Source organism: Mirounga leonina, unplaced genomic scaffold (genome assembly GCF_011800145.1).
Source record: "Mirounga leonina isolate KUSES-001 unplaced genomic scaffold, KU_Mleo_1.0 Mir_93, whole genome shotgun sequence".
Lineage (NCBI taxonomy): Eukaryota > Metazoa > Chordata > Mammalia > Carnivora > Phocidae > Mirounga > Mirounga leonina.
In genome coordinates this window covers 17457913-17483834 of record NW_023270854.1, presented here as the reverse complement: position 1 = coordinate 17483834, position 25922 = coordinate 17457913, and the positions used below count along the sequence as shown (strand labels likewise).

The 25922-nt window shown below is 45.1% G+C and overlaps 1 protein-coding gene across 1 annotated transcript in view; it reads right to left on the bottom strand.

Annotated features, from left to right (window-relative positions):
• Positions 1 to 25922, bottom strand: part of FECH (ferrochelatase) — a 34826-nt gene that overhangs the window by 4906 nt on the left and 3998 nt on the right. Inside the window, exons 2-9 of the mRNA XM_034995670.1 lie at positions 24505 to 24631; positions 20146 to 20265; positions 18193 to 18341; positions 11864 to 11998; positions 8761 to 8867; positions 4901 to 4999; positions 1717 to 1824; positions 1148 to 1312 (exon numbers count right to left, since the gene is read on the bottom strand). Of these exons, the coding sequence (XP_034851561.1) occupies positions 1148 to 1312; positions 1717 to 1824; positions 4901 to 4999; positions 8761 to 8867; positions 11864 to 11998; positions 18193 to 18341; positions 20146 to 20265; positions 24505 to 24631 (1010 nt within the window). The remainder of the gene's footprint in view (positions 1 to 1147; positions 1313 to 1716; positions 1825 to 4900; positions 5000 to 8760; positions 8868 to 11863; positions 11999 to 18192; positions 18342 to 20145; positions 20266 to 24504; positions 24632 to 25922) is intronic.

Here is a 25922-nt window from a genome sequence, read left to right as displayed (position 1 = left end):
ATCAGAACTATTGACAAGTAATTTACGCACCCTCTAACTTCCTCAACATTTGATTGATGACCAGCATGCATAAACAAAAACCTGTGGGGCTGGGTGCTGGCTAAAGCTGTCCCCAACCCACTCTCACCCTGCCCTGCACCTGCCACCCAGTCCCAGAGAGGGTGAAGTATCCTTTGAGGCCAGGCCTCCATCAATCACGCCTGGGGAGGACCAGGATCAGCAGTTCTGGCAGAAGATGAGAGGAGGAAGGGTTTTGTGGGTCCCGGAGCTTCCACAGTTCCCACAGAAACAATGTTATAAATTGGATTCAGGTTTCAGGCCGGCCCTCTGAAGGCGTGAGATGGGTGAACAGTAAGTTTTTCTCCACTGTGAATGATAATTCACATCCATCTTACATCACAAGACACTATGGGTGGTATTTGTTATTTCAATAATCAGACTGATCACAACACCGGCAAACAGCTAATTAAGTGAGTGTGTGAAAGAGGTCAAGGGAATTATAACGCACACTGCTTCGGTGTTCATTCCACGGTCCTCTAAATGACAATGCTCTTCTATGCCTCAAAATCCACCAAGAACCAGTGTAAAAGCCCCACCAGGCCAAGAAAAGGAATGACAGCACAGTACAATTCTTTTCCTCCCAATTGGTGAGAAGAACAATTTTTCTTAAGAAAACGTACTTTTACCACTTCCAGGTCGCACAGTAACTCCAACGAGACAAAACGACACCGCTCGTAGCCGCGCCTGTGAACCTGGTCTCACAGAGGCACAGAAGTGCTTTCCCACGGCTGCTGTGGGTTACCCTGATGTGTTCAGACTAACTCAGGTTAGGTATTATTCAGAATCAGGAGGCCAGGGTACCTGCCCACAGACGCAGCGAACAATGTCACAAACATCCCAGCAAAGTGAAGGCACCGAGTTCTATTCGTTTCCGATAAACAATACAGTGATTCAACAGTTCTGCATGTTAGTGCTCATCAAGACAGGTTGTACTCTGAACTCCTCCACCTACTTCACTCGTCCCCCCCCACCACCCCTCTGCTAACCACTGAACAGTATTTTTGAAGGATACAATTATATCGTTGCAGAGAAAGTTTCCTTTGAAAACAGATCACAATTTGTGAATGGGATTAATAGTCACACTTACCTCGTTAGCTAGGACTTGAGAGTACTCGATGTCCAGTTCATACAGCGTTTCAATGTGATCGCTGGTAAACGCTATTGGAACCAAAAGAATGTTCTTCCTCCCCCTCTCACAAAGCCCTTTGATAGTCTCATCTGTTTGAGGGCCCAGCCAGGGCATCGGACCAACCTGTGAGAAAGGAGGATGGAAGGCACACCACGGCCCACTGCCCCGGACACACACACACACCACCACTCCCAGGCAGAGTGAGGACCACGCTTTACATCTGCGTTAGTGGGTTTTGATATTTCTATACTAGGCTTGAATCCTTCTTGAAGTTGGCATAATATAAATAAATCACAATTTCTGTCATTACAACTAAAAATAATACATTAAATCAATGAAATTCAGCTAGTCACTTGATTTCCCCTCCATTTCACCTGCTTGCAGAGTTCCTTCGGCTCATGGTGAGCCACCAGGTTATAGGACATTCTGTGTACATGAAAGAGCCAAACCTAACCATTTTATAAGTAAGTCTAAAATAGACGTCCTCAGAATTGCTGACTGCCCGCAAGCATGTGGAAACCACCTACCTTAGACTGCCAAGCCAGTCGGTAGGGATTGGAGTAACCCAGCTTATCCATGACTCTCTGCACAGTGGCACCCACCTCCTGAGGATACGGGTCCCCTCTGTTGACCACCTGCAGCAGAGACACATGGGTGTTCAGTCGTCAACACTGCGAAGGGTTCTAAGAGCCTCAGGCTGTGCAGTGAGGTGGTGTGAGCTGGGGACCGGAGTCTCCCCTTCTGTCTTCTGCACTAATGATGCTATAATCTGAGCTCAACTGCCAAACTTCCTTGGATCCATTTCCTCGTGGGCCAAAGGACACTGCACTCACACATCTCTAAGTACCTAGGAATATGTCAAATTCTACATCCATGTTATTCACGGGAGACTGACAACGTCCAACGAGGGAGGATGGGTCTCTCCGTTCCCCCATCTGAAATAGGGAAGGAGGAATTGAGAGTGTTGTATGGATGGCGTACGGACCTACTGAATCCATGGGGCCCGCTCAACACAAGGGCAAGTGCTAGTGGAGTAAGAGAGGGGAGAAGCAGCACATGGGTGCAGACTCCAGACGCCTCGAGAATACCACCTGTGCCTTCTAATCCCTTTCCTCTCCCCACGTCCCCCACAGCAATGGACTGCAAGGCGAGCACTGTGTGCACCTCGAACGTCTGGTGACCGGTCCTGACACAACAGCGTGATAATACTCTTAAGAATGTTCAACGGGAATTTTATTTTTACTGCTTTAACGTTTAGCTGTGTACAGTCTCCCTAAACCCCTTACACAGCATGATTGCTCCCCATACCATTTATTATCTCCTAACATACTGTACTATTTTCTTCTGTACTATGGTTATTATTTGTCCCCCACCCCCCCTCTCTGGGGGCAAAGACTTCTGTCTATTTCATTCATTCCCGTATCCTACGACAGTGGAGGGAACAGTGCTTAGAATATAGTGGATAGAACAGTGCTCAATAAATATTGTTGAAATAAAATACTGATAAACCATTTTATGATACTACTAAAAGACCATTAGAAACCTAAATATAGAATGAATGAGGGAAACAGAAAGTTGCCATTAGAACAACACAGAAATAATTGCTACAGGCAAGATCTCCTGAAGGATGCTAAAATTGGTGGGCAAAAGTCGAGGAACAAGACAACATTTTCATGGCCTCAAAGTATCTCACCCAAGATATTTTAAAATCACAAGGAGAAAAACGGTAACTTTACAATGTACAATCCAGCAGATACCACCTTAGACAAATGGCCAGGGATCACATCACCAGCGGTAGGACGTTTGTCATCATGTACCATGCACTGAGAAGGACAGATCACTCTGGAGTGTTCTTCCCAGGATTGCAGAGCCGCAGTCGAATCATGGGAAAATCCCTGACGGATCCAAGTGCAAGAGCCGCAGTCGAATCATGGGAAAATACCTGACGGATCCAAGTGCTACCAAACAACCGACATTCCACTAAATCATTCTTCAAAAATATCAAGGTCATGAAAGACAGGGAAAGCATGGGGGCTGTCGCAGACTGGGGCATAACTGAGAAGACGGGACAACGAAACACGACAGGGGATGTTGGACCAGATCCCGGAACAAAAAAGGACAACTGTGGACGAAGTGGTGAAATCCGATCGAGCCTGGCCTTTGGCTCCTAGCATTGCACCACTGTTAGCTTCCTGGTTTGGGTCACGGTGCTGTGGTTATGGAGAGGTCAGCATGAGGAGAAGCTACGGGAAGGATGTATATGTATGTGTATGTATGTATGTATGTATGCATATGAACCCTCTGTACTATTTTTGCAACTTTGTCTAAAGTCTACAATTACTTCCGAATAATTACTTCCAAATAGTAAGTCTTTAAAAAGTCACTAAGGAGGAAAAAGCCATTAGCAGCAAGTGCAGGGGAAAAGAAAAGCCTGCTAGAACAGTCTTCTCCCTTGACTAGCCCTCGTCTTCCCTACCCCTTCCTCATCCTCATGACCTCATGGCCCTCCTCAGTCCCACACAGGACCCTGGGCGACAAAGAAAGCTGGCAGCAGGATGCTCGGTGCCTGAGGGAAAGAAAGGGCAGTGCGGCGGATGGTGAAGGGAAGGGCAAGCGGCACCCGGAACTGTTCACATGGAAAAGGTGTCTCCTCCTCTCCCGGTTCAAAAGCTTCCCCTTCAGACATGGCCTCATCACACCTAGCACGGTTATGAAATGGATGAGGGCAGAGCAGCGGGATAGACATGTGAAGAGGATTTGCATGATACCAGAAGAGAGAATATTACCTTGTTAAAATAAAATAGGCAGGCTTCCAGGGAGAGAAATTCCTCTCCCAAGTCACCTACAGCTGAACCGGCACCTGCTGGGTGGAGATGGAGGAGTGGAAAAGCTTTAAGGGCTCGACCCCAGTGACCACCAGGTGGCAGTAAAGACCGATTAGAAAAGTGGCCCCAGACACTCAGGTTAACTCCATTAACTCTGGAGTTAAACCCTTAATGACACCTCCAAAGACAATTCTCCACCTCTCTGGCTTCGAAAGCACTGTTTGGGGGCACAATGATAGTTCTGAGCTGATGAAACTGACGGCTCATTCCATGCACATCTCTGTACCAGCACACTAGCCTGATCATTCTCGTTTGCAAATGTGCAAAGAACTAGGGTACGGAGGTGGTATTTTAGCGAACACCAAGTGTAATGTGAAAAACTCAGGAGCAACCAGATCACAACCTGATACATTCCATATTCACTTGCTAAAATGTGGGCTCTAGTCCTAGCAGATTAAAAACTGTCATCAATTCAAACAGCCACTATCCAGTCTTGACAAAAGAACAGGATGGGAGATGGCTCAGTGTGACTGGAGGCCCTCAGCGCTGGACACTGACCAAAAGATCAGGTGAGCTCCTTCGACAGGGCAGGCAAAAGCAGCCTTCCTTTACCTGCCCCATGTACTGAAAACTCCTATTCATGAATACACCTTCCAGTTATCATTTCAAAGGGGTTTATTAAGACAATATTTATTCACAATATTGTAATTTGAATTAATTATTATTAGGTTTCAAGAAATGAGTCTAGTTAAATGAGCACCTCGGTAAGTCTGAGATGTTAGAACTCATCCTTGCACCAGGCTCAGGATGTTCTAGAAGATGGGTCCCATTTGCACATTCAGAAATCCTCTACTACTAGGTCATCCAACGAAACGCTCTTACTTACAGACATCGGCAGTGAGTGAGCAGAAAACAGGATGACCACCTCACTTCTCTTCTCAAGTGGAAAATGGTCCAGTTCTTTCACTATGTGGTCTGCAAAGCACTGCGGGAACAGCAAGAAAAGAGGGTGAGAAGGAGGGGTGGGAAGAAAAGAAACAGAAGGAAAAGAAAATATGTTTAAAATGAGAGCTCAGACAAAACTCTCCTGGCAACCCTCAAAAACTGGAACTCTCTTTTTAAAAAATTGCAAACAGGGGCGCCTGGGTGGCTCAGTCGTTAAGCGTCTGCCTTCGGCTCAGGTCATGATCCCAGGGTCCTGGGATCGAGCCCCATGTCTGGCTCCCTGCTCTGTGGGAAGCCTGCTTCTCCCTCTCCCACTCCCCCTGCTTGTGTTCCCTCTATCGCTGTCTCTCTCTGTGTCAAAAAATAAATAAAATCTTTAAAAAAAAAAAAAATTGCAAACAGTACAGTCTCCTCTCGCTTTGGTTCATCGTGAAAATGGCTCATAACGGTTTCAGGGGCCTAGGGAATTTGATGGGAAACTTCTAAAGCTCGCTAATGGCTCACTGAAAATGAACGCTCTGGATCTGCTTCCCCTCGGGAGGAACAGGGCACACTTCCAGATGGAGAGAAGACACAGATGGGAAGGAGAAGTTGTTTTAAGACCTCTCATTTGCTCGGTTAGCAGGAAAACAGCTTACAGGCTCTTTCTAAATCTTCCTCAGTTTGGCTTTCAGGCCTATCACATTAAAATACATTAGACACAAATAGTAGAGGAATAAGAAAATACTATTCTATTTTTACGACCTTCTCCTTCTGAGCCCAGTATCCTCCCTGAGTCAGTCTTCACAACAACCTTCATAACAACAAATGAGAGGTTATACAACTCTCATTAAATTCACAGAGGGGGAAGAGGCCGCCGACGTGGGGGCCATTCAGTCACATCTGCGGGACCTGGGCTGCCAGGCAGGCCCCGCCTCCGCCTCCAAAGCTCTGTCCACCAGACCAGTTAATTCCCTCCATCTAGTTGGCTCTTTCCGATCTACATCGATAGGTGCTGAAATACCCGATGTGAAGAGGCTTTCTTTCATCTTCCACTTTAATCATTCTTCGTCACTTAACTCAGAAAGCAAATGCTACAAAGGACATTAATGGGTCAATTGACAGAATTGGAATATGAATGTAGATTAGATGAATTTAAGTATTGATGTTAAATTTACTGAAGTTGAATACTGTATCATGGTTATGGAGGAGAAGATCCCTGCTATTTAGGTGTCAAGGGTGGTTTTATAGATATAAGTTACTCTCAAAAGGTTCAGAAGAAAAATGTACACACACACACACACACGAGCGTGCAAATGATAGAGTGGAATAAATGCTAATAATATGTGAATCTAGGCAAAGAGTTGAGTTCCTCTACTATTCTCAGTCTTGTAACTTTTCTGCATGTTTAAACTTATTTCCAAATAGAAAGGTTTTTGAAAAATCATAAAGGATGATTTACCAGAACCACGTACATTTGCTATTTGGTATTTTGGCATATCGGTGGTTGATACTACAAGAGGAGCAAATAATTCCCTAATCAACACGGAGATATTACTAATCTTTCCAAACCCTCAAAATTTGGTGAATAAATGCACTAAGGTACAAGATGGTGCCTAGAGACTTTCCTTTTCAAAATTTAGAATTTATCTACAGAGTAAATGTGGTTATATCTAAATCTTTGTTAGATATGAACAAACCCAATATTTTCTGGCGGTCTTCGCAGTGCTTGGAAAGAAGGATGTTCAGGAAGGGCCGTGTTTGGACCCACAGCAGCCTGGGTAAGGAGACCCACTGTGAAGCTTACAAGGAGCCTGAGCCTACGTTTACTCCAATTACCGGCAGCTCGTGACACAGCAATATTAGGGATGACAGTAAGGAAATGACAGTTTCCAGTAATTACTACCTGTAACAAGTAGAAATGTAGAATGAGACGTTCTCTTCAGTGTTAGTTTTTAACTGTATTTTTAGTTTCCAATTAGGGTTTGACTTGTTTTTTTTTTTTAACTTCTGCTAGATATCCAATCTCCTCATGTCAGCTCCACGATATGAAGAATAAAACCGGTCTATAAACTTTTGTTTCTAAAAAACTTTAGTATGTTTCCTTTTCTCCTCTCACAAAAGAGCGAGCAGAAACACAATTTGTTCCGGCTTGCAACAGACACTAAGCCGTCGTCCACACTGAGGAGCCGCGGGCAAGGAAAAGGCTACTTAGATCACCTCCAATTCGTCTGCGGTATCCTCGATGTGCAACCTCTCTGCGGAATGAAAGAGCCAGGCGGCTCTGAGCCTTCAATCACACCATCGAGAAGGGCAGATAAATGCCTCTAAAATTCCCTTTCATTTTGTGAACGGAGACTTCCTCAGTTAAGAGACCTTTCCATCTTTCTGCTTCCCCCCTTTTCAAAGGGCTGAATTTTAATGCAAATCTAATTACTCAGTGGATCAGGGCAGGCAGATGCTGTGCAGATCCCTCCGTCCCCTGCTACCACATGTCAGTGCTGACCTGAAACCCCTCGCTCCCAGTCACAGGCCGCCCAGAGCAAACCAGTAGGGGCACACTGGGTCTTTCGCGGCGCTAACTGGACCCAGCAGCACAGCGAAAGGGTGGGGGGCTCTCAGAGTGGAACTACACCTATCCCTAAGGGAAGGCCCCTCCTTTTCATTTTTACTTAAAACTGTTTTTCCACCTAAGTGTTAACCCTTGACATCACCTCTGTGCCTAAGGAACAGGGCCTGCTCCGGGGAAGAGCGGGCCTGCTTTTACCGATGTCTAGCCCCACCTAGTGGTGTTAGATTTTAAGTGACTCCAGGCTTTTTAAAAAGATGTTAAATGGGTATTTTGGCAGAGAATGTCCACGGAGTGAAACATAAACTGGATGAAACCTAAATCACTCCATACGTCCCCTACCTAAACTAACTCAAAGGCAGAAACCTCCTCTGACAGAACAAAACTATATCTGTACATTTTAGGGCAATTACCAATAGTCCTCTCATGTACAAATGGCAAAAAAGTATATGGTAACACCAATTCAAAGCTATTGGCTTTTGATTTGTAGTTTTAACTGATTCTCCAAAAACCAAGCAACTGTTCATGGAAATATTATAAATACAATTGCATGGGAGAAATCTGAAATTTCTTCTAATATGACTTTCTCAACTGAAATGTTAAATCTAGTTTCATGTCAGAACAAGTAGATTCAGTACCTTGAAAAATTTTAAAACCTATTGTCGTTTTATTTATTTATTTTTTAAAGATTTTATTTATTTTTTTGTCAGAGAGAGACAGACAGAACACAAGCAGGGGGAGAGGCAGGCAGAGGGACAAGCAAGCTCCCCGCTGAGCAAGGAGCCCGATGTGGGACTCGATCCCAGGACCCTGGGATCATGACCTGAGCCGAAGGCAGCCGTTCAACCGACTGAGCCACCCAGGCGTCCCAGCCTTTTGTCATTTTAAAGAATTTAGAAAATACAGGATCTGTCGGGCACTCAATATATAAATGTAAATTAATGGAAACACTCTGTATAATCTTTCATGTCCTGGTTATTGGGAAACACGAAACTCAAAACATAATTCTGCTCTAGTTTGTAACTAACAGTGTTAATCCGAAGAAAGGAAAGACTCTAACCTTTAATTATGAGATTTATTTTCTCTTGTCATAACAAGTCGAGTCTCTAATACCTTTTTTTTTTAAATCCCAGCACACAATTCAAGCAAGAGAATGGGAAGGCTCAGAAGGACGCCACAAACTAGGCAGGGACAAGAACCTGACCCACCCCAGCAGCTGGGCTGACGGGGGCTGTGGGCAGTGGCTGGCTTACCTGAATGAGGAGGGGGTGTGTGGGCCACCTGTCAATGGTGCTCCACTTCATCCCAGGCTTCTTTCCCACTTCGTTATAGTATCTGTAAATGGCATTTAAGCTGCTGCCTGAAAAATACAGGGGACCACTTAGTAGACGTGTGTTGATGATAGTGAAAATGAAAAACAGACTAGTAAAGGCAGTAAGTTCGAAATAGGTAACCGCTTCTATACTGAATTGGTCTAATTACAATCATTTCAACGCTCTAAAATGCAGATAGATTTAACTAACCTGCAAATGAAGATCACTAAAAAGCAATCAATTGCAATGGCCTTTCAAAGACAAGTGAGGCCATTTCTAGTGAGAAAGACAATGGTAGAGGATTTATGAAATATAAGCCGCCACTATTTGCAGGAACCAAGTCTAACAACTGAAAGCATGTTAATTTTTCCCCCCATTATGAAGGTAATCAACCCAAGCAGGAAATGTAGGGGGTGGGGAAGAAAGGAAAAAAGAAACTGGCCATGATCCAGCTAATACAGCGATCGTGTTACTCTAGCCAAGTTCTTTCCTATTATTTTCCTGTACAGCTGTTTTGTTTCACAAAGTTGTAATTTTAGCACATATGCAATTCTGTATCCTGAGCACTTGGCATATTTTTATTTATTATTATGAGATGCATATTTTCTACCTTACAATAAAAGCTTTATAGCTATCTTTTTAAATGACTTGTTGATAAGAAGACTAGCTTATTTAGATTTGCATGAGCATTCTCTATTATTATCTGCTTCTACAAGATTGTTATCATTCCCCAGAATAAGTTAAATGGATAGCAAATCCTTACCAGTAATCTAACAGTACTTGTATTTTTTTTTTTAAAAGATTTTATTTATTTGAGAGAAAGAGAGAGAGACAGAGAAACAGCATGAGAGGGGAGAGGGTCAGAGGGAGAAGCAGGCTCCCCGCTGAGCCGGGAGCCCGATGTGGGACTCGATCCCAGGACTCCGGGATCATGACCCGAGCCGAAGGCAGTTGCTTAACCAACTGAGCCACCCAGGCGCCCAGTACTTGTATTTTTAACCAAGAGGTCAAAATCACGAAAATTCAACGACTGAAGGAAGACAGATGGTGCCAACCCAATGGAACTTCTTCCTGGCCGAGGGGAGCTGGCGTGTGCAACTAATTCTAACACGGAGCCTCTTTCTCAATCTTAACATAGGGCAAATGTTCCAAAACATTTCCCTGCTTCCCAACAGCAACGCACTGGTTTCTGTAACAATGAGGACTGTTAATCTGATAGGTCTCCAGATTAAAATACGAGCCGGGATACAGCCCATAGTTAAATCAAATGTACATTTAGCCTAAAACTTAATTTTCAAAAAGATAAAGGAGTTCCATTCCGGAAAACAATGAGTCAGATAAATCCAAATTGAGTCCACTGCAGGTTCAAAAACAATCTCTCCAGAAATCAGAGTCAGCAGCATATTCATACCGCAAGCCACACCGTACAGGCGAATATCATCTTTAGGATTTTTAAAGCCACAAAAGGACTTCTGGAAGCCACATTAGTTCTTCTGGGTCACTCAGAAACATTTGATCAACTATCCAAAGTAGTAATGAAGGGGAAAATCACAATTGCATGTGATTGATACACAGGATATACCGCTCTGCTCCAACAACGTGTGTCTAAATGATACAACAGGTAAACAACACTCTCGTGGCCTCAAAGAATGGAAGTGCTCTCCAAAGGCTTTTGAATCTCTGAGTGAAGATCACCTGCCCTTTCACGTGAGCTGGACCAGGGAACAGCCCCACAGACACTGACACCTGAGACCCACTGGTAGAGTCAGCTGTGAAATGAAACCCAGTCAGTCCTCTGTCATACAAATAACCATCTTCTTAACTTGTCTCATTTTGAGAGCAGACATTTGCAGTTGGGGTATATATATACTTTTTAACATTTTATTTATTTATTTGAAAGAGAGAGAGCGAGAGAGAGCGCGCAAGCAGGGGGAAGAGCAGAGGGAGAGGGACAGGCAGACTCTGCACTGAGCATGGAGCCTGACTCGGGGCTTGATCCCACGACCCTGAGATCATGACCTGAGCTGAAATCAAGAGTCGGACGCTCAACGGACTGCGCCACCCAGGCACACCTACATTTGAGGTATATTTTTTAAAGCAAGGCAAAGGTATGCTTAGAAATTTATAAAATCTTATTCCTTCTCCAATAACACATTAGCAGACATTTTGAGTTGTAGAAGTACATTTCCAAAAGAAGCCAAAACTCGAACTCTTGAGGGTGTCTGAGAACTCAGGCATTTTCACAGGGGCTCTGAACAAACATTTGAGGCATACAACAGGCTTTGAACATGTCCTCTGACAGCCTTTTGCTTCTCTTTATAATTATAGAAACAATATGCACTAACATCCACAAGCAATTTGGGAGTCAAAATGTGCTGAGCCCAATCCTTGAAATAGAATGCAAACAAATGTATGTGTGAGTAGAAGCTTTACCTATTACCAATGCTACAGAGAAGGGCAAAATTGATTATTCTCCTGCTCCAGTTAAATATATAGGAAACAACACGCAGTAATATTTTCCCAAATCTAGAACACTGAGAGAAGTTTACAAAGAGAACCTCAAGCTGGGCTTTGGTTTACCCAGTAAACCAACCCATAAATAAAGTGTAGCACAAAACATACCAGTATTTCTCATACTACCTGGGCACCTCTGCTTTCAAAATGGAAACTGCGATCACCTTTGCTATGTTACTGAGAATATGAGGGTTGCCATAAAAACAGGGTTTAGTATGCAAACATAAAAAGTGCCTTAACGTTCATCACTGAGCCGTTACACAACTGCATTAAAGCACTGAGCACGAGGGGCGACCGCCTTCCACCCACCGTTTGTAATTCTCAGCCGATTGGCCTATAACTCAAGGGACAGATGAACCGTGAGATTTCCAATGGACAGGCCTGCACTCTCGTGTTTAAAGAAGCAGACAGGCTGGATTTGCCATTCAAATGGAAGGTGACTTATCCTTTGCTTCCGCACTCAGGTGCCCGGGCGATGGCGGCCAGGGCCCCGCATCCCCGCCCTCCCACTGTCAAGGGGAAGCCTTACCTGTCGTGGAGCAGCTGTACTGTGGGTACTGAGTGAAGGCAATAGCCCTCTCTACCCCGTCTCTCTCCATCTCTTCAATTGCTTCTTCTGTTAAAGGATGGACGTACCGGAATCCAATATAGTATTTGTGAGGGGCTATTAGGAAGCATGTGTGGAAAGGAGAAAGTATTAATCTTTATATAGATTCCTTGGAGTCAACAAACATCATGCAAAGCCCAGAACAAAGAACAGTTAACCTAATTTCCTGTGAGGCTGATAATGTTTAGGCTAAGTTTAGAATATTCCTCGGATCTTATCCTGTCTTCGCTAGTGCCTGGACTTTTCACCATTTTCTGGGGTCAACCTCCTCCCACCCCCAACACACACACCTTTACCGAGCACAGTGGTTTTTACAACTCAAATGTCTTCTCTTTATTCTCTGCTCTTGACTGAGATAAGAGAGACTCAAAGGAAGGAAGGAAAGAACTAGCACTTACTCTTGAAATGTAACCTCCTCTGATGTACCAGATACCGTGGTGGACACTTTGCTCGTATTTTTTCTTTCATTTAAACCTCACTTTTCAGATAAAGAAACTGAAACTCTCCAAGGTTAATGAACCTGCCCAAAGTCACACCTAGCAGACGGTGGAGCTGAAATTGAATGTGGGTCTCACCCCTCCCGAGCCGGGGCCCCCTCCCGGCCCCACAGCCTGCTTCCACCACCTGGGTTCCCTCCTGCTCCCTCAGACCCCAGGTCACCTGGGTAAGCTCTGGGATACTCAACAACCGTTCAGGGATAACAAACGATTGAAATGGTTCTCCTCATTTAATAGATAAAGAAACCCAACAACAAAGCTTAAATTGGAGGCACCGATTCGGATTTGAAGGAACAGCCCAAGTCGGTGTATACCTTTGCCTTCCTTCCCCGTGTATTCCTCACAAACCCCTTCTCCTATCCCTCCTTTGTCCGTCTCCGTCTTCTTGTCCTGGATCTTAAAAGCACCCACCGCCACACAATTTCTTAGGCATTTAGAAAATCATAAAACTGAAAGTCTCCTGTCGTTTCACAGGACAAAGCTAACTCCCACTCAGGGATGACGCTGAGAATATGCAATATAAATGTTAAGTCATAACAGAACCAAGATGATGCTACTGTCCCAGTGTGAGCAGGGGCTGCCACTAAGTACGAGACATGAAACAGCCACAAGAAATGTTTAGGCTGAAGTGAAGGAAAAGGTAACGTGTTCACTGTTGGTGTGTCTGTATAAACCGCACCTCGGTGATGGGACACGGGGAACGGGCAAGCAGGGGCACATGTTCCCAAGGACAGGAGCGGACATGGGAAGGAGAGGCGTGCATGTGCATGGGAAGGACAGGCTGCTCTGGTAAGTCTCTGGCTGGGGGCCGCAAAAAGAGGAAGGAAGGGGCATACGGAGAATCATTTTCGGCAGTCTGTCCCTTCCAGGCCACCAATTTTATGTTCTTTTGTGTAAAATGACGAACTGCAGTTAAAATACACCAGAATGCCCGACGCAGTAAGCAAAGTCCAAATGACTGACTGACCAAAGATTACAACGTGGTTCATCCCAAAACTGCCAACTGTCCTGCTCTGCCTGAGGGGCTCTGGGGGACCTAAGCTGAGGCTGAAGTGGGATTTGCCTTCTAATCTATTCTTCTGAGACAATCCTATTACTAGATTGCTACGGTAAGATCCGCCAATGCTACAGGCCAACCAGCTTCTGGCATTCTCTTTCCACCTTTGGAAAAGTTGCAGCCTAAATGCCGGGGGCCTGGGAGTTCCTCAAATCTTGCAGACAAGAGAGGTGAAGTGGCTGCCCCTGCAGATAAAGGCCGGGTGGTGACCTCGGTTTGAAGTGAGGGAGGGTAAAATACTCTGGGAGGAACAGATAAGACTTGGTAAACTGTTGGATTAAAGATGGCCTGCACAAACGTACTGCAGGAGAATGGCCATGTGCTCTCCCTGACTAGGCCTAGCCTGAGGAAGCAAACGTTTCCCCGAAGGCCACTGGCCGGCCTGGCCTAGTCTACCCTGGAGCCACATGGCCCAGCCAAGAGTCTTTGGTGACATGTCACCAGGAAAAGAAAAAAAAAAAGGACTGAGTTGAATTTTTGAGCAGTGAAACTTCATTAATTTCCAGCCCATAGTTCAAATGTCTGGCTTGTACATGACTCTTTGAGAGAAAGGTGTGAAATAGATAGTATAATGCCTTTTGAGTTGTAGCTCGTCATGAGCCCTAGGCCAACGATGAATAATAATAAAGGCTCACATTTATTGAATTTTTACCATGTACCATGCACCAGGCTGATGCCTTTCGTGATTATCTTATGTAATATTCACAATGATCCTAGGAGTGGGGTTCTGTGATCACCGCCATTCTCTTTTCTTTTTTTTTTTTTTTTTAAAGATTTTATTTATTTATTTGACAGAGAGAGACATAGTGAGAGCAGGAACACAAGCAGGGGGAGTGGGAGAGGGAGAAGCAGGCTCCCCGCCGAGCAGGGAGCCCGGTGCGGGGCTCGATCCCAGGACCCTGGGACCATAACCTGAGCCGAAGGCAGACGCTCAACGACCGAGCCACCCAGGCGCCCGATCACCGCCCTTTTCAAGATGAGGCTTAGTGGGGTAGTCATCTGCCTGAAGTCCTACAACCAGGACTGGGGGAGCCAGCTCCATCTGAAGAGAGCCCACGCTCCTCCCCATCAGGCATCCTGTAAAGAACAACTGACTTATTCTACGGAGCAGCATGCACTTACAGCTTCCTGAGAAGCAGTCACAGTCTACATAACCAAACCATCATTTTTTAAATGTATTTGAGATTTAAACTTTCATAAAGTGATTACACTTCTCATCTATTTTCCTTCTCTATTCCCTCAATTCCTGTAATGTGGTGTAATCCTATGAAAAAAATTCCAAGTTATATTCCCTCGTTAAACTGACCGTATGACTTAATAGTCAATTTTACACAAAGCCAGTGCAAGCTGAAATTTCTATAACAGCTACTAAGCAACAACTACTTCCCTAAAAATGAGAGTTTGAAACATTTCTGTTCGTAATCATCACACTGTTTTGCCTAAAGAGAATTTTTCCCAATAGAAATAAACAAATAGACATAGTTTAAAAGTATACTTTATGGTTTTGTGTGAACATATGAGAAGGGAAGAGGAAGGAGAAAGAAAGGAATGGAGGGAGGGACAGAGAAAGCAGGAAGGAAAAGCCACACGAAGCGGGTGAGGGGCCGGGGTCTTCCCAGCTGGCTCGGGTCCGTTCTGCGACGCATTAAGTAACAGGACAAGGAACCTCTTTCTAGTTAATCTGGGTGAGCTCCTGGCAGAGCCACACTTGATAATCTTGGTCTTTAGCACAAAGCTCCCCCAAAGCAGTTTCCAAACCTTGAGACTATTTCATTTTTCCTCCATCTGCATTCTGTGTGATCACTGGCCTTCCTACCCATTTTGTATAGCATCTCTCCAGTAAATCTTAAAAGATTTTCTCTCTGCCCCTTAAGCAGATTAGGCTGTAATCGCAGGGTGTCCCTGGACTGGAAGCTTCTCATAAGTAGAAACCATGTTTTTTGACTTTGAAAAGCAGTATCGAACAGTGCAGGGCACTCAGGGTGCCACTGATGAATGACCGAGTGGACAGTCTTGGGCCTTACCAAGCATCTCTACCATACCCCCAGAGCAGGTCTGCCAAAACCGTTAGGTGGTCATTTACCATGTAGGAGAGAGCAACGATTTAACCTGCCTGCTCTGAGGGTCCCAAGTGTGGGCCAGAGGGCAGTGATAGGTCAAAGGGTCATCAGTACCAAAGCCCTCCCAGGACCAGGATCTGGACGAGCCTCCCAGATCCAGAGAAACTAAAAGTAGCCCCTAAGGGGCGCCTGGGTGGCTCAGTCGATTAAGCATCTGCCTTCGGCTCAGGTCACGGTCCCAGGGTCCTGGGATCGAGTCCCACATCAGGTTCCCTGCTCAATGGGGAGCCTGCTTCTCCCTCTCCCTCTGCCTGCCGCTCTGCCTGCTTGTGATCTCTCTCTCTCTGTGTCAAATAAATAAAATCTTTAAAAAAAAAAAAAAATTAGCCCCTAAGACAATTTACTCCCTGCCTCAATGAAAATGACCAGGTAACTCAGCTCCATGAAGGTAAGGGTGTGACTTAGTCACTACTTTATCCCTCATCACTATACTGTACCTGAGTGTGGTCAGTGCTTACAAATACCTGGTGGTTGGCTGGATGGAAGAATGGATGCAAGTGGGAAATAATGCGTGAAAGAGCAGCTACGTGAGCAACCAAATGGGCAAGTAAATGGAGTGAGAAAGGAGGAAAGATGATTTCCCGTCACATTAGTAGTGATTTAGTGACTGGACAGGCAAGCCACTGAGCTGAATATACTTCATGGATACCCTAAACTTATCCCCAAATTATAATGAAGAATAATAGACTTTACTTTCTCATATGCCTCCATAAGATGGAATGCTTAATAACTGATTTTTTTAAAAATCACTTACAATTCTGACTATGAAAATATGAAGTGGATATTACTATTCTTTGGTCCCTACCAAAGCAGGGAATAATCCTAGAATCTAGATGATGTAACTTCCTTTGTACTAGATGGCCACAGATTAAAATAATCAGATGTTTGATAGTAAGTGATATAAATCGGGACTCTTTCCAAGCCAACCCGGGAGGCTGAGGCCATGGCTGGTCTGTCTGATCTGGACAACCCAGCAGCCTCACCAGAGAGAGAGGGAAGGTGAGAAGGATGCCCTCCATCTGTACTCCTTGCTCAAGGCTAACAGCTCTGCTGGAATACTGGATGGATCCTACCACATCAACAGACAAAAATGGCATCTTGCCACTTCTTTTTTTCCACTGAAGACAGCACAGCAACTGCAGATCTGATTCACACTAGACCTTTTATACTGATAAACTGTTAATGACTAGAGGGCTTGTTCTCTATCAGGCAGGTGTGAGTAGGGCACAGCCAAGTTTCCCTCACCTAATGTTTTCAAGACACATTGCAGTACGAGTGGCTGAATTGTATAAGAAATGCCCTTGAGCCACCAGCGAAGGCAGGAAGCACACCGATGTTCAGAAGCATGACTGAACAATTTTCCAAGTGAGCTGAGCTGAGCTAGAGCCTCTGTCCCTGTATGTGACGGGAAACAGTGGCTTCCAAGAGCAGCTTGAGGTGACACTCAATGGTGTTTTCTCAGAGCAGAGTGAAATGCTTTTGGTCCCGCCTGGAGGGGTGGCTGTCCTTGAGGCTCCCCACTGTGTCACACTCCTGTCCCTCATTCTGGAGCCCCAAAATGCACTGTTAATTAATGTATTTCATGCACCTTACATGCACATTTCTTGGTTTAACATTTCTCATATTGGTCCACATCTGCAACAGATGCCGTCTTAAAATTAACCAGGGGCGCCTGGGTGGCTCAGTTGGTTAAGCGACTGCCTTCGGCTCAGGTCATGATCCCGGAGTCCAGGGATCGAGTCCTGCATCGGGCTCCCTGCTGGCGGGGAGTCTGCTTCTCCCTCTGACCCTCCTCCCTCTCATGCTGTCTCTCATTCTCTCTCTCTCAAATAAATAAATAAAATCTTTTAAAAAAATAAATAAATAAAATAAAATAAAATTAACCGGCAGAGTTTCGTGTGTGTGTGTGTGTGTGTGAACAATGGTGTGTCCTGCAATCTTGAATGTGTCTTGAATGCAGCTAAATATGGCACTTACAATTCATTCATGCAGTTAGTGCTTCATTCTGCACATTATCCTTCTGCATTCGAGGTTCTCAGAGGACGGTTACCAGCCACACCAATCCTCTAGCACCTCACACTAGCCGGTGTTGCTAGAGCCGAGGACGGTTGCTGAAAGTTGCTTACGGTCTCACGGCTTCCACAAGAGCTAGCCAATTCTGCTCTGCTCATCTAATTAGCCGTCTGCACAGAAGGAAAGGCACTAACAGCAGCCCTGATCCATTTCCCAAAGATTTCTTCCCGGGGGGGGGGCAATGAGATATGCATCTTTTATTCATGGTATGTGGCCTCTTCCTTATAATCTAGCTCAATTTAACACACCCCTCAAACTTCCTTTTGAACCAATGTTCCAAATTTAGCTCTTTCCTCTGTAGCATAAGGAATAACAGGCTATACAGCCAAGGACAAAGGATAATGCCTTAAGAACGGAGTTAAGGGACCATGCATCATACAGAAACCCCCACAGATCAAGGACTGCAGATACAGAGAACCGCATCTGCCATCCACTAGTGTTTGGGACTTCATATCTAACTTGCAAGAACAAGCCTAGTGAGATACTGATTAAGAAGCGCTGTACCTGTGTGTGGGGACAACTCATCCAGCAGCTTCACCATGCCTTCTCCTTGCTTGGAGGTCCACATCTTGATGGGAGACCCACCTCCAATCCTGCGGTACTGCTCTTGAATTTTGGGGGTTCGGCGTTTGGCGATGATTGGTGCCAGCTTACTAAATCATTTAACAGGTAGGTAAGTGGATTTTATTCCACCTTAGCAACCTCAGAAACTACTCGATAGAAAAGATAAGCAAAATTGTAAGAAGAGCCTAAGAAGATCAAGCCTTTAAAAACAGAAGCTTTGGGGGCACCTGGGTGGCTCAGTCGTTAGGCGTCTGCCTTCGGCTCAGGTCATGATCCCGGAGTCCCGGGATCGAGTCCCACATCGGGCTCCCTGCTCGGCGGGAAGCCTGCTTCTCCCTCTCCCACTCCCCCTGCTTGTGTTCCTGCTCTCGCTCTCTCTCTCTGTCAAATAAATAATATTAAAAAAAAAAAACAAAAAAACAGAAGCTTTGAGTGAGAAACAGCCAGCTCTTTTGGCCTCAAGTAGAGAGAGAAAACTAAACACTCTCTGAGGAGTAGCCACATCTGCCCCACGTGTTATTCTAGCAACATAGCCTGAAGATTCAGGACACCAAACGCGCAGGCACAGACCCTAGGTGCATGCTGGCCACTATCCTAACACTTCCTGATCCTACACCTAGTAGGAAGTGGGATATAGAAGACATTAGGAGGCATATATTCCTCTTACTTTAAGAAAATGCGTATTAATCACAGATACATTTGCATATGTGAGCAAAGATGTACACAAACCACATGAATGTTCACTGTAATACGTAAACAACGTAAATGTCCACCATGAGCCACAGGTTAAATAAATTAAGGTATGACCAGACAATGCAACTATCTATACAGTCGTGGGGAAAAAACAAAAAACAAACAAAAAACCAGATCTATATAATCTGTTACGGAACAATCTCCAAGATACATTGTTAAATTTCAAAAAAAGAAAATAGCAAAGTGTTAAATAATGTACATAAGTACATTCACATTTGTGTTGAAAAGAACAGGGAGGATATATATGTGCATATATACCTATATATCTATAAATAAAGTTATGTATATGCTTGCATATGCATGAACTATTTCTAAATGTAACCAGAAAGACATCTGTACAATTACAGACTTCTCTATTTCTGGTTACATCTGTAACCTCCCAGGTGGGTAACTGGAAGGCTGGAGTCCCAAGGAAAGGGACACTTGCTTTTTACTGTGAACATTTTTCTGCTATTTGCATTTTTTATCATATGCATGTATAAATTTTTCATTACAAAAGCCTATTTTAAAAGAGAAGAGAAGGAAGGAGGGAGGGAAGGATGAAAGAAAAGAGGCAGTCACCGTCCATATTCACAGTATGAATGAATACTAATCACTGCTTCCCTGAGTGCCAAGTACAAATGTATCTGTAATATCTTTAAAGGGACATCAGTTGTGTCAAGACAACTGCGATTTCCAGAGCTCTGGGGAGGAAAGGGCTCAAGGAGGATCCCCTCCCCAACTTGCTTTCTCTCTCTCCTGCAATTCTTGCAATATCAAATCCTTCTTTTTTTTTTTTTTAAAGATTTTATTTATTCATTTGAGACACAGAGATACAGAGAGAGAGAGAGAAAGCATGAGCAGGTAGAGAGGCAGAGGGAGAGGGAGAAGCAGGCTCCCCGCCGAGCCAGGAGCCCGATGCGGGGCTCGATCCCAGGACCCTGGGATCATGACCTGAGCCGAAGGCAGATGCTTAACCATCTGAGCCACCCAGGCGCCCCTCAAATCCTTCTTATACCTAAGAAAATAATAATGCTGCTCTAGCCACTACCAGATAAGCATTAAAACCATTTATTTTGTGAAACTAAAGAACCGAGGTACGTGTAAGGCAAGAGGCACTGCACAAGTTAGGAAGAAGCACAGGTACTTAACGTGTCTTACTTTTGAATAGGAAGCGTCATGAGGTCTCGGTCCAAGAAGAGCCTCAGAAGGAAGTCGTGAACATCTCCCAGGGTTTCAGGGCCTCCCATGTTTAGCATTAATATTCCAGTTTTGGGCTTCCTACAGAAAACAAAATGCAATGGTTGATTTGTAACTTTTTATTTTTCTCCTCTAGGGTACAATCTTGGTTCAGCTAGCAAACTCACATCCAATCTGTTCAAAGCAAAGGTACAGACCTATAGAGCTGTGCACTGGCATCCCATGGCTACCTATCTGGGAACACACCAGGCCTCTGGTTCCGCACGGTCCCAGCTCTGACTCTGACCTCGGTCTCCTAGCTTCATCCATGACGCTGGTCTTCTCTGGGCTCGAAACGTTTCTCCACTAAACGGTCAGTCCTGAACAAAGATCCCATTCCTTAGGGACTGAGAGCCAAGGTATAAATCTACAATTGTCCTGAGGCTGGAAAAACTGTTCATGTGAATGCCTTATGAATACACAAATGACTTGGTCTCTCCAAACTTCAGTTTCTTCATCTATAAGATAGAGAGTCCACCAACTACCTCAAAAGGTTGTTTTGAGAATTAAATAAGATAGCGTACTTAGTTATTTAGCATGATCTGGTACACAGAAATTCTATGATACACAGAGAAGCCATGGGCTTCCCAGAAGTTTAAACCTCCACAGTATAATACCAGCCCATCTCTAATTCTTTACCTGCTCCCTTCTCTTTAATTATTACGTTAAATTACTACTGACAAATTATTTCTTGCTACTCTGCTGCCTTTTCCAGAGCCTGCCTTTACTCCATCTTCAGTGTCTCCTGCTACGATAAAGTACACGTCTCATGTGGCACTCACCTCTCCATCCTCCATCTAGAGCCACTGCTTAGGGGATTCCTGCAAGAAATTGCTCTAACTTATTCAAATAGGTCCAGCACTGAATGAGCCAGAAGAAGCAAAAAAAAAAAATCAAGCAGTTTGGGGGAAGTTAAATAAACCAAAGGACTATGCAAACTCTAAACCTCTAAAATCTAGAGCAGCTCTGGAGCCTGCACAGATTAACGTGAGCCAGGTCAAGATGAGTTCTCCATTCCTACACCCCTTCAGGGCGCAAGATGGAGCCAGAGTGGGACCAAGTGCCCCTCACATGCTTCGGGTGGCCGCCAGCAGCCCAAGGCTGGAGACTTGGAACTCTGAGGTCATAGCCAGAGATGAGAGCCTGGAGAACGGGAGGCCCGTGTGTTCCTGTGAACAGTAGCCCTGTGACGGCAGTGAAAGAGCCTGCAGGTGCAGACACTAAAGGACAAGGAGTATTTCTTCCATTCCTGCACTTTTTTTTTTTTGCATTTGGAAAAATTTAGATATAATTTACATATCATAAAATCTGCCACGTCAAAATACAATGCAGTGGTTTCTAATACATGCACCAAGTTATGCAACCATTACAACTATCTAATTCCTAAACATTTTCATTACCCTGAAAGAATATTCCCCCCCACTAGAGCCATTCCCCATTCTCCCTCCTGCTCACTCTTGGCAATCACTGACCTGCTTTCTGGGTCTATGGATCTGCCTATTCGTAGAAATAGAATCACATAATATGTGGCCCTTTGTATCTGGTTTCTTTCCCTTAGCATACAATTTTCAAGGTTCATCCATGTGATAGCATGAATCAGTATTCTTTCCTTCTTATGGCTGAATGTAGTCTCCATTCACTCTTTGATAAAGCAGCTGAGAAGGACCAGACTGAGGTTTATGTAAAACACCATCATTACAAATGCGGAGGGGTCCCACTTTCTAACCCTCCTACATCAAGACCACCTCAAACTGCTGCAGGGACTGAGCCGATCCTGCCGAGATGGCTCTTGTTTGGAAGACTGTTCCTAATGTGTTCTAAAGCCAATGAGATCACGAGGACAGTTTAATTGCAATTTTTAAACAAACACTAACATTTGGTGATAATGTGAGGCAGCAGAGGGTGTCAAATGTATACACGTGGAAACTGTTTTTTGAGCAAACACACTACAGGGGAATGAGGCAGAAATCAGTTCTCAGCCTGAATTTTCAAAATAAGAACCAATTCCTGGGGTAAGGGGTATGTTGCATTCCAGTGAAGTCAGGGATCTTCCCATTTAGAGCCCATCATAAGGAGGAACTAGGTTCACTCTTCACATCGTCCTAGGCCAACGTTTCTCTTCCTTGGCACTATGGGCATTTGGGGCTGGATGATCCTTGGCTGTGGAGGGCCGTGTTGTACGATGCAGGGTTTCGTAGCATCCTGGCCTCTACTTGCTAGATGGGTCTATGGATCTGCCCCAACAGCACACACCCCACCTGAGTTGTGACAACCAAAAACGTCCCCAGACATCGCCGACTATGTCTGGGGAGTGGGAGCGGAGGGTTCCCCCCTCCCTCTACTGAGAACCACTGAGTTAGAGGAAGAGGGTTTACCCTCCTTTTTACAAAACCAAGCAATTATTTTGGAAGACGGTCATTGTCCTACAACTTTTCCACCTCCTCTGACCAGAAATCCTATCGATGAATTAACAAGCTGGTATTTAGTTTTCTTTTCTTGGTACCTGAAAATTCCAGATTCATTATATTGTGAAACTGTAATACTCCCTTAATCTTTCTACTTAGACCACCAGTGTTCTGGGATCCTGTCTCTCACCCTCAAAATCTGTGACTCACAATAAATTAAGCGCATTTTTCCATGGATTGCTGCCAGTTAACAGATTACTGGTTAAGAAACCCCAAGCTAAGAGACTTACCTAAGCCACAGAGGGTATCAATGTGCAAACGAGATTTAGAACTGTTTTTCATCTGTAACACCTGAGCTCAGAACAAGAGTGGCTTTAAATTGGATGTTACTCTGCCCTGCAAACTCATGTTTTGTAAACCACGATGATGTTACACATGAAAGAGATGCACACGATTTGAAATACCTAAATACACATGCACTTAATTCAAAACTGTGTTGTGCATGATGAATGGCGCATTAGCTGCCCTAGTCTGACACCCTCTGCGAGAATGTGAAGTGCAAAGCTTTAGCAAGGGTCACTCTGTCTCTCCTCCCCTCCAGACACAGCCCATCTGACACCAAGCTCTGAATGTCAAGTTCCCTTTGTTTGAATGTAAAAGTATAAATAGCATAAATTTAAAACTTCTCCCTTGAAAAGGTTTCAACACTTTGCCTAAGGCTCTATCCCCCCAAAACCTCAGTTTACTCAGTGTTCACACAATGAAAAATAACAAACCCAAAATAAGACTATTCATTTTCATAGCTGTATTGCTTTCATGGAACATCTTGTCTAGAAGAAAGGTCAAGGAGTTAATAGTTCACAGCGACTTTCCTTCTTTAACCCTGCTAGTATTGAAGTGTGCTATTTCTGTGTACTCATCTAAAGAATTGCCTTATAGAGTCTTGTGCTGCGTCTGTACCAAGGAAGACTTAAGAAGGGCTGTGGCTTCTGCTATGGAAGAGGACACCCAACAACAACGCCGTGCCTGCCATGCCCGCTGACGCCCACCAGCAAACAGCAGGGGTGAAGTACGGAACAGATACTTTATTCCTTTAATAAATCGCAAATCATATTATGTCAGTTCTAATTTTGTTCACTGTGTTAACAGTGAAAAACAACGGGCAGAGTTTACCACATAAATTCTTGACAGATTAGTTATTCTTTATCCTCTACACGACCTACATTTTATAGGTGTAATTATGTTAGGTTCGTAAATACATTTCCAGCAATACATATAATTTGTGTTACATGACATATTCCAGGACTAAATTCCTACATGATTTGCAGACTGTACTGAGCTATGTGTCCTTTAACAAAAGCCCGGTGGGATTTTCTTTGTCAATCATACCCCAATAAAGCTGGAAAAAATTTTTTTAATAAAAAATTTTAGGGGCACCTGGGTGGCTCAGTCGTTAAGCGTCTGCCTTCGGCTCAGGTCATGATCCCAGGGTCCTGGGATCGAGCCCCACATCGGGCTCCCTGCTCAGCGGGGAGTCTGCTTCTCCCTCTCCCACTCCCCCTGCTTGTGTTCCTCTCTCGCTGTCTCTCTCTCTCTGTCAAATAAATAAATAAAATCTTAAAAAAAATTTTTTTTTAATCTGTAAAAAATTTCAAAAAAAATTTAAAACCTTGGTGGGGGGGGGGTGTATGAAAGAGAGAAAGAGAGAGAGACCTGCAGTTTTCCAGTTACTGAAAGAAAGCCAAGAAAACAACACCCCACTCCTTACATACTGGCATTCCCCCGCAGCTTTCCTCCTCAGGCTGCTCGTAGCCACTCACTGGTGTTGGCATCCACAAAAAGAAATTCTTATTAGTACCTAAACTTAGAGTCATACCTCTTCCCCGGCTGAACTTGTGGTTTTGGGCTTCTGCCACGTTGGGCTGTTTCTGTGGCAGCGGCCGCCGTGGCTCCAATCGACTGGCCCCTCCATGGCTGGCAGGTCCTCGGGCCGCCATGCACCACTGTGGCAAAATTAAAGTAACAGCATGAAATCTAGCGGGGAAGTAATTACTTTGGAAGAAGTCCTCAGAGCATCAGTCCCAGATTTAAAATTTAAAGAGATGCTGTAGCGAAGGCGATTTTCCCAGCATTTCTCTGCACATGGGTAAAGGCACTTACAATCCCTCTGACCGGGGGGTGGGGGCACCCCCTAGGATAGCGTATCAGGACCTGCATGGAGCCTTTTTAGAAACACACCTCCTCACTCTGCCTCGGCAGATTCTGACACGATCCTTCATGGAAACCACTGCCCGTTTCTGGAAGTTACTGGCAGCAGCGTGCCGCTCATACAAAGGGCGAGAAGCTTGCCCGACAGGCTAAGAGCCATTGACTTAGGGAGTGGCAGTCGAGCCAGTTTCCCATTGTCAATTGCACAGACCTCATCTGCCTGTAAGCCTTCTCCCTTAAAGCACCAGTGCTAGGGACACCTGGGTGGCTCAGTCATTCAGCGTCTGCCTTCGGCTCAGGTCGTGGTCCCAGGGTCCTGGGATCCAGCCCCGCATCGGGCTCCCTGCTCGGCGGGGAGCCTGCTTCTCCCTCTGCCTGCTGTTCTCCCTGCTTGTGCTCTCTCACTCTCTCTCTGACAAATAAATAAAAAAAATCTTAAAAAAAAAAAAAAAAGCACCAGTGCTGAGAACCCCAGCACTGCCCTTGGACCCTGACAAGGCCAAGGGCTCCACTTCAGAGGGCCCTTTCTGGCCCTCCTCCTGCTGCAGCTCCCCCCACGGGGTATGCAGTCAGCACAGCCAAGGATTCATGGACCCCAGAGTCCACAGCTCACATTCCTGACCAGCCTCCCAGGACCTAGAACCCCAGAATTCCCTGTCCCCAGAGCCCCACACCCACTGCCAGGGTCTGCACAGGCCTCCTTCCTTCCTAGATCTCGCCTCCTGAGCCTGATGGTGCCGTCAGCGCAAGCAGTTCTTGACCTGAAGGGAAGCTATTTGCAGGGGCAAGAACAGAGCTTGAACATGCAGACTGGAGCGTCCACTCGGGTGCATGCACAAGACTCTTCACCATGCGGGGCAGAGCCGGTGGTGCAAAGAGAAGCAGGGAAGCCTACAGGCGAGAGGCAGCTCTCCCAAGGCCGCGACATTTCTGTAGGCACTCTGAAGAGTTCAACAGTGCACCCCTCCACGGCGTGATGAAGGTCTAGTCGCCAGGAGTGGAGAAGAGAACATATTTCACAGCGTGTTAGCTTGCTATCCCACACATGATATGTGGGTCTCCCTCTGCACTCTTGTCCTGGCCCCC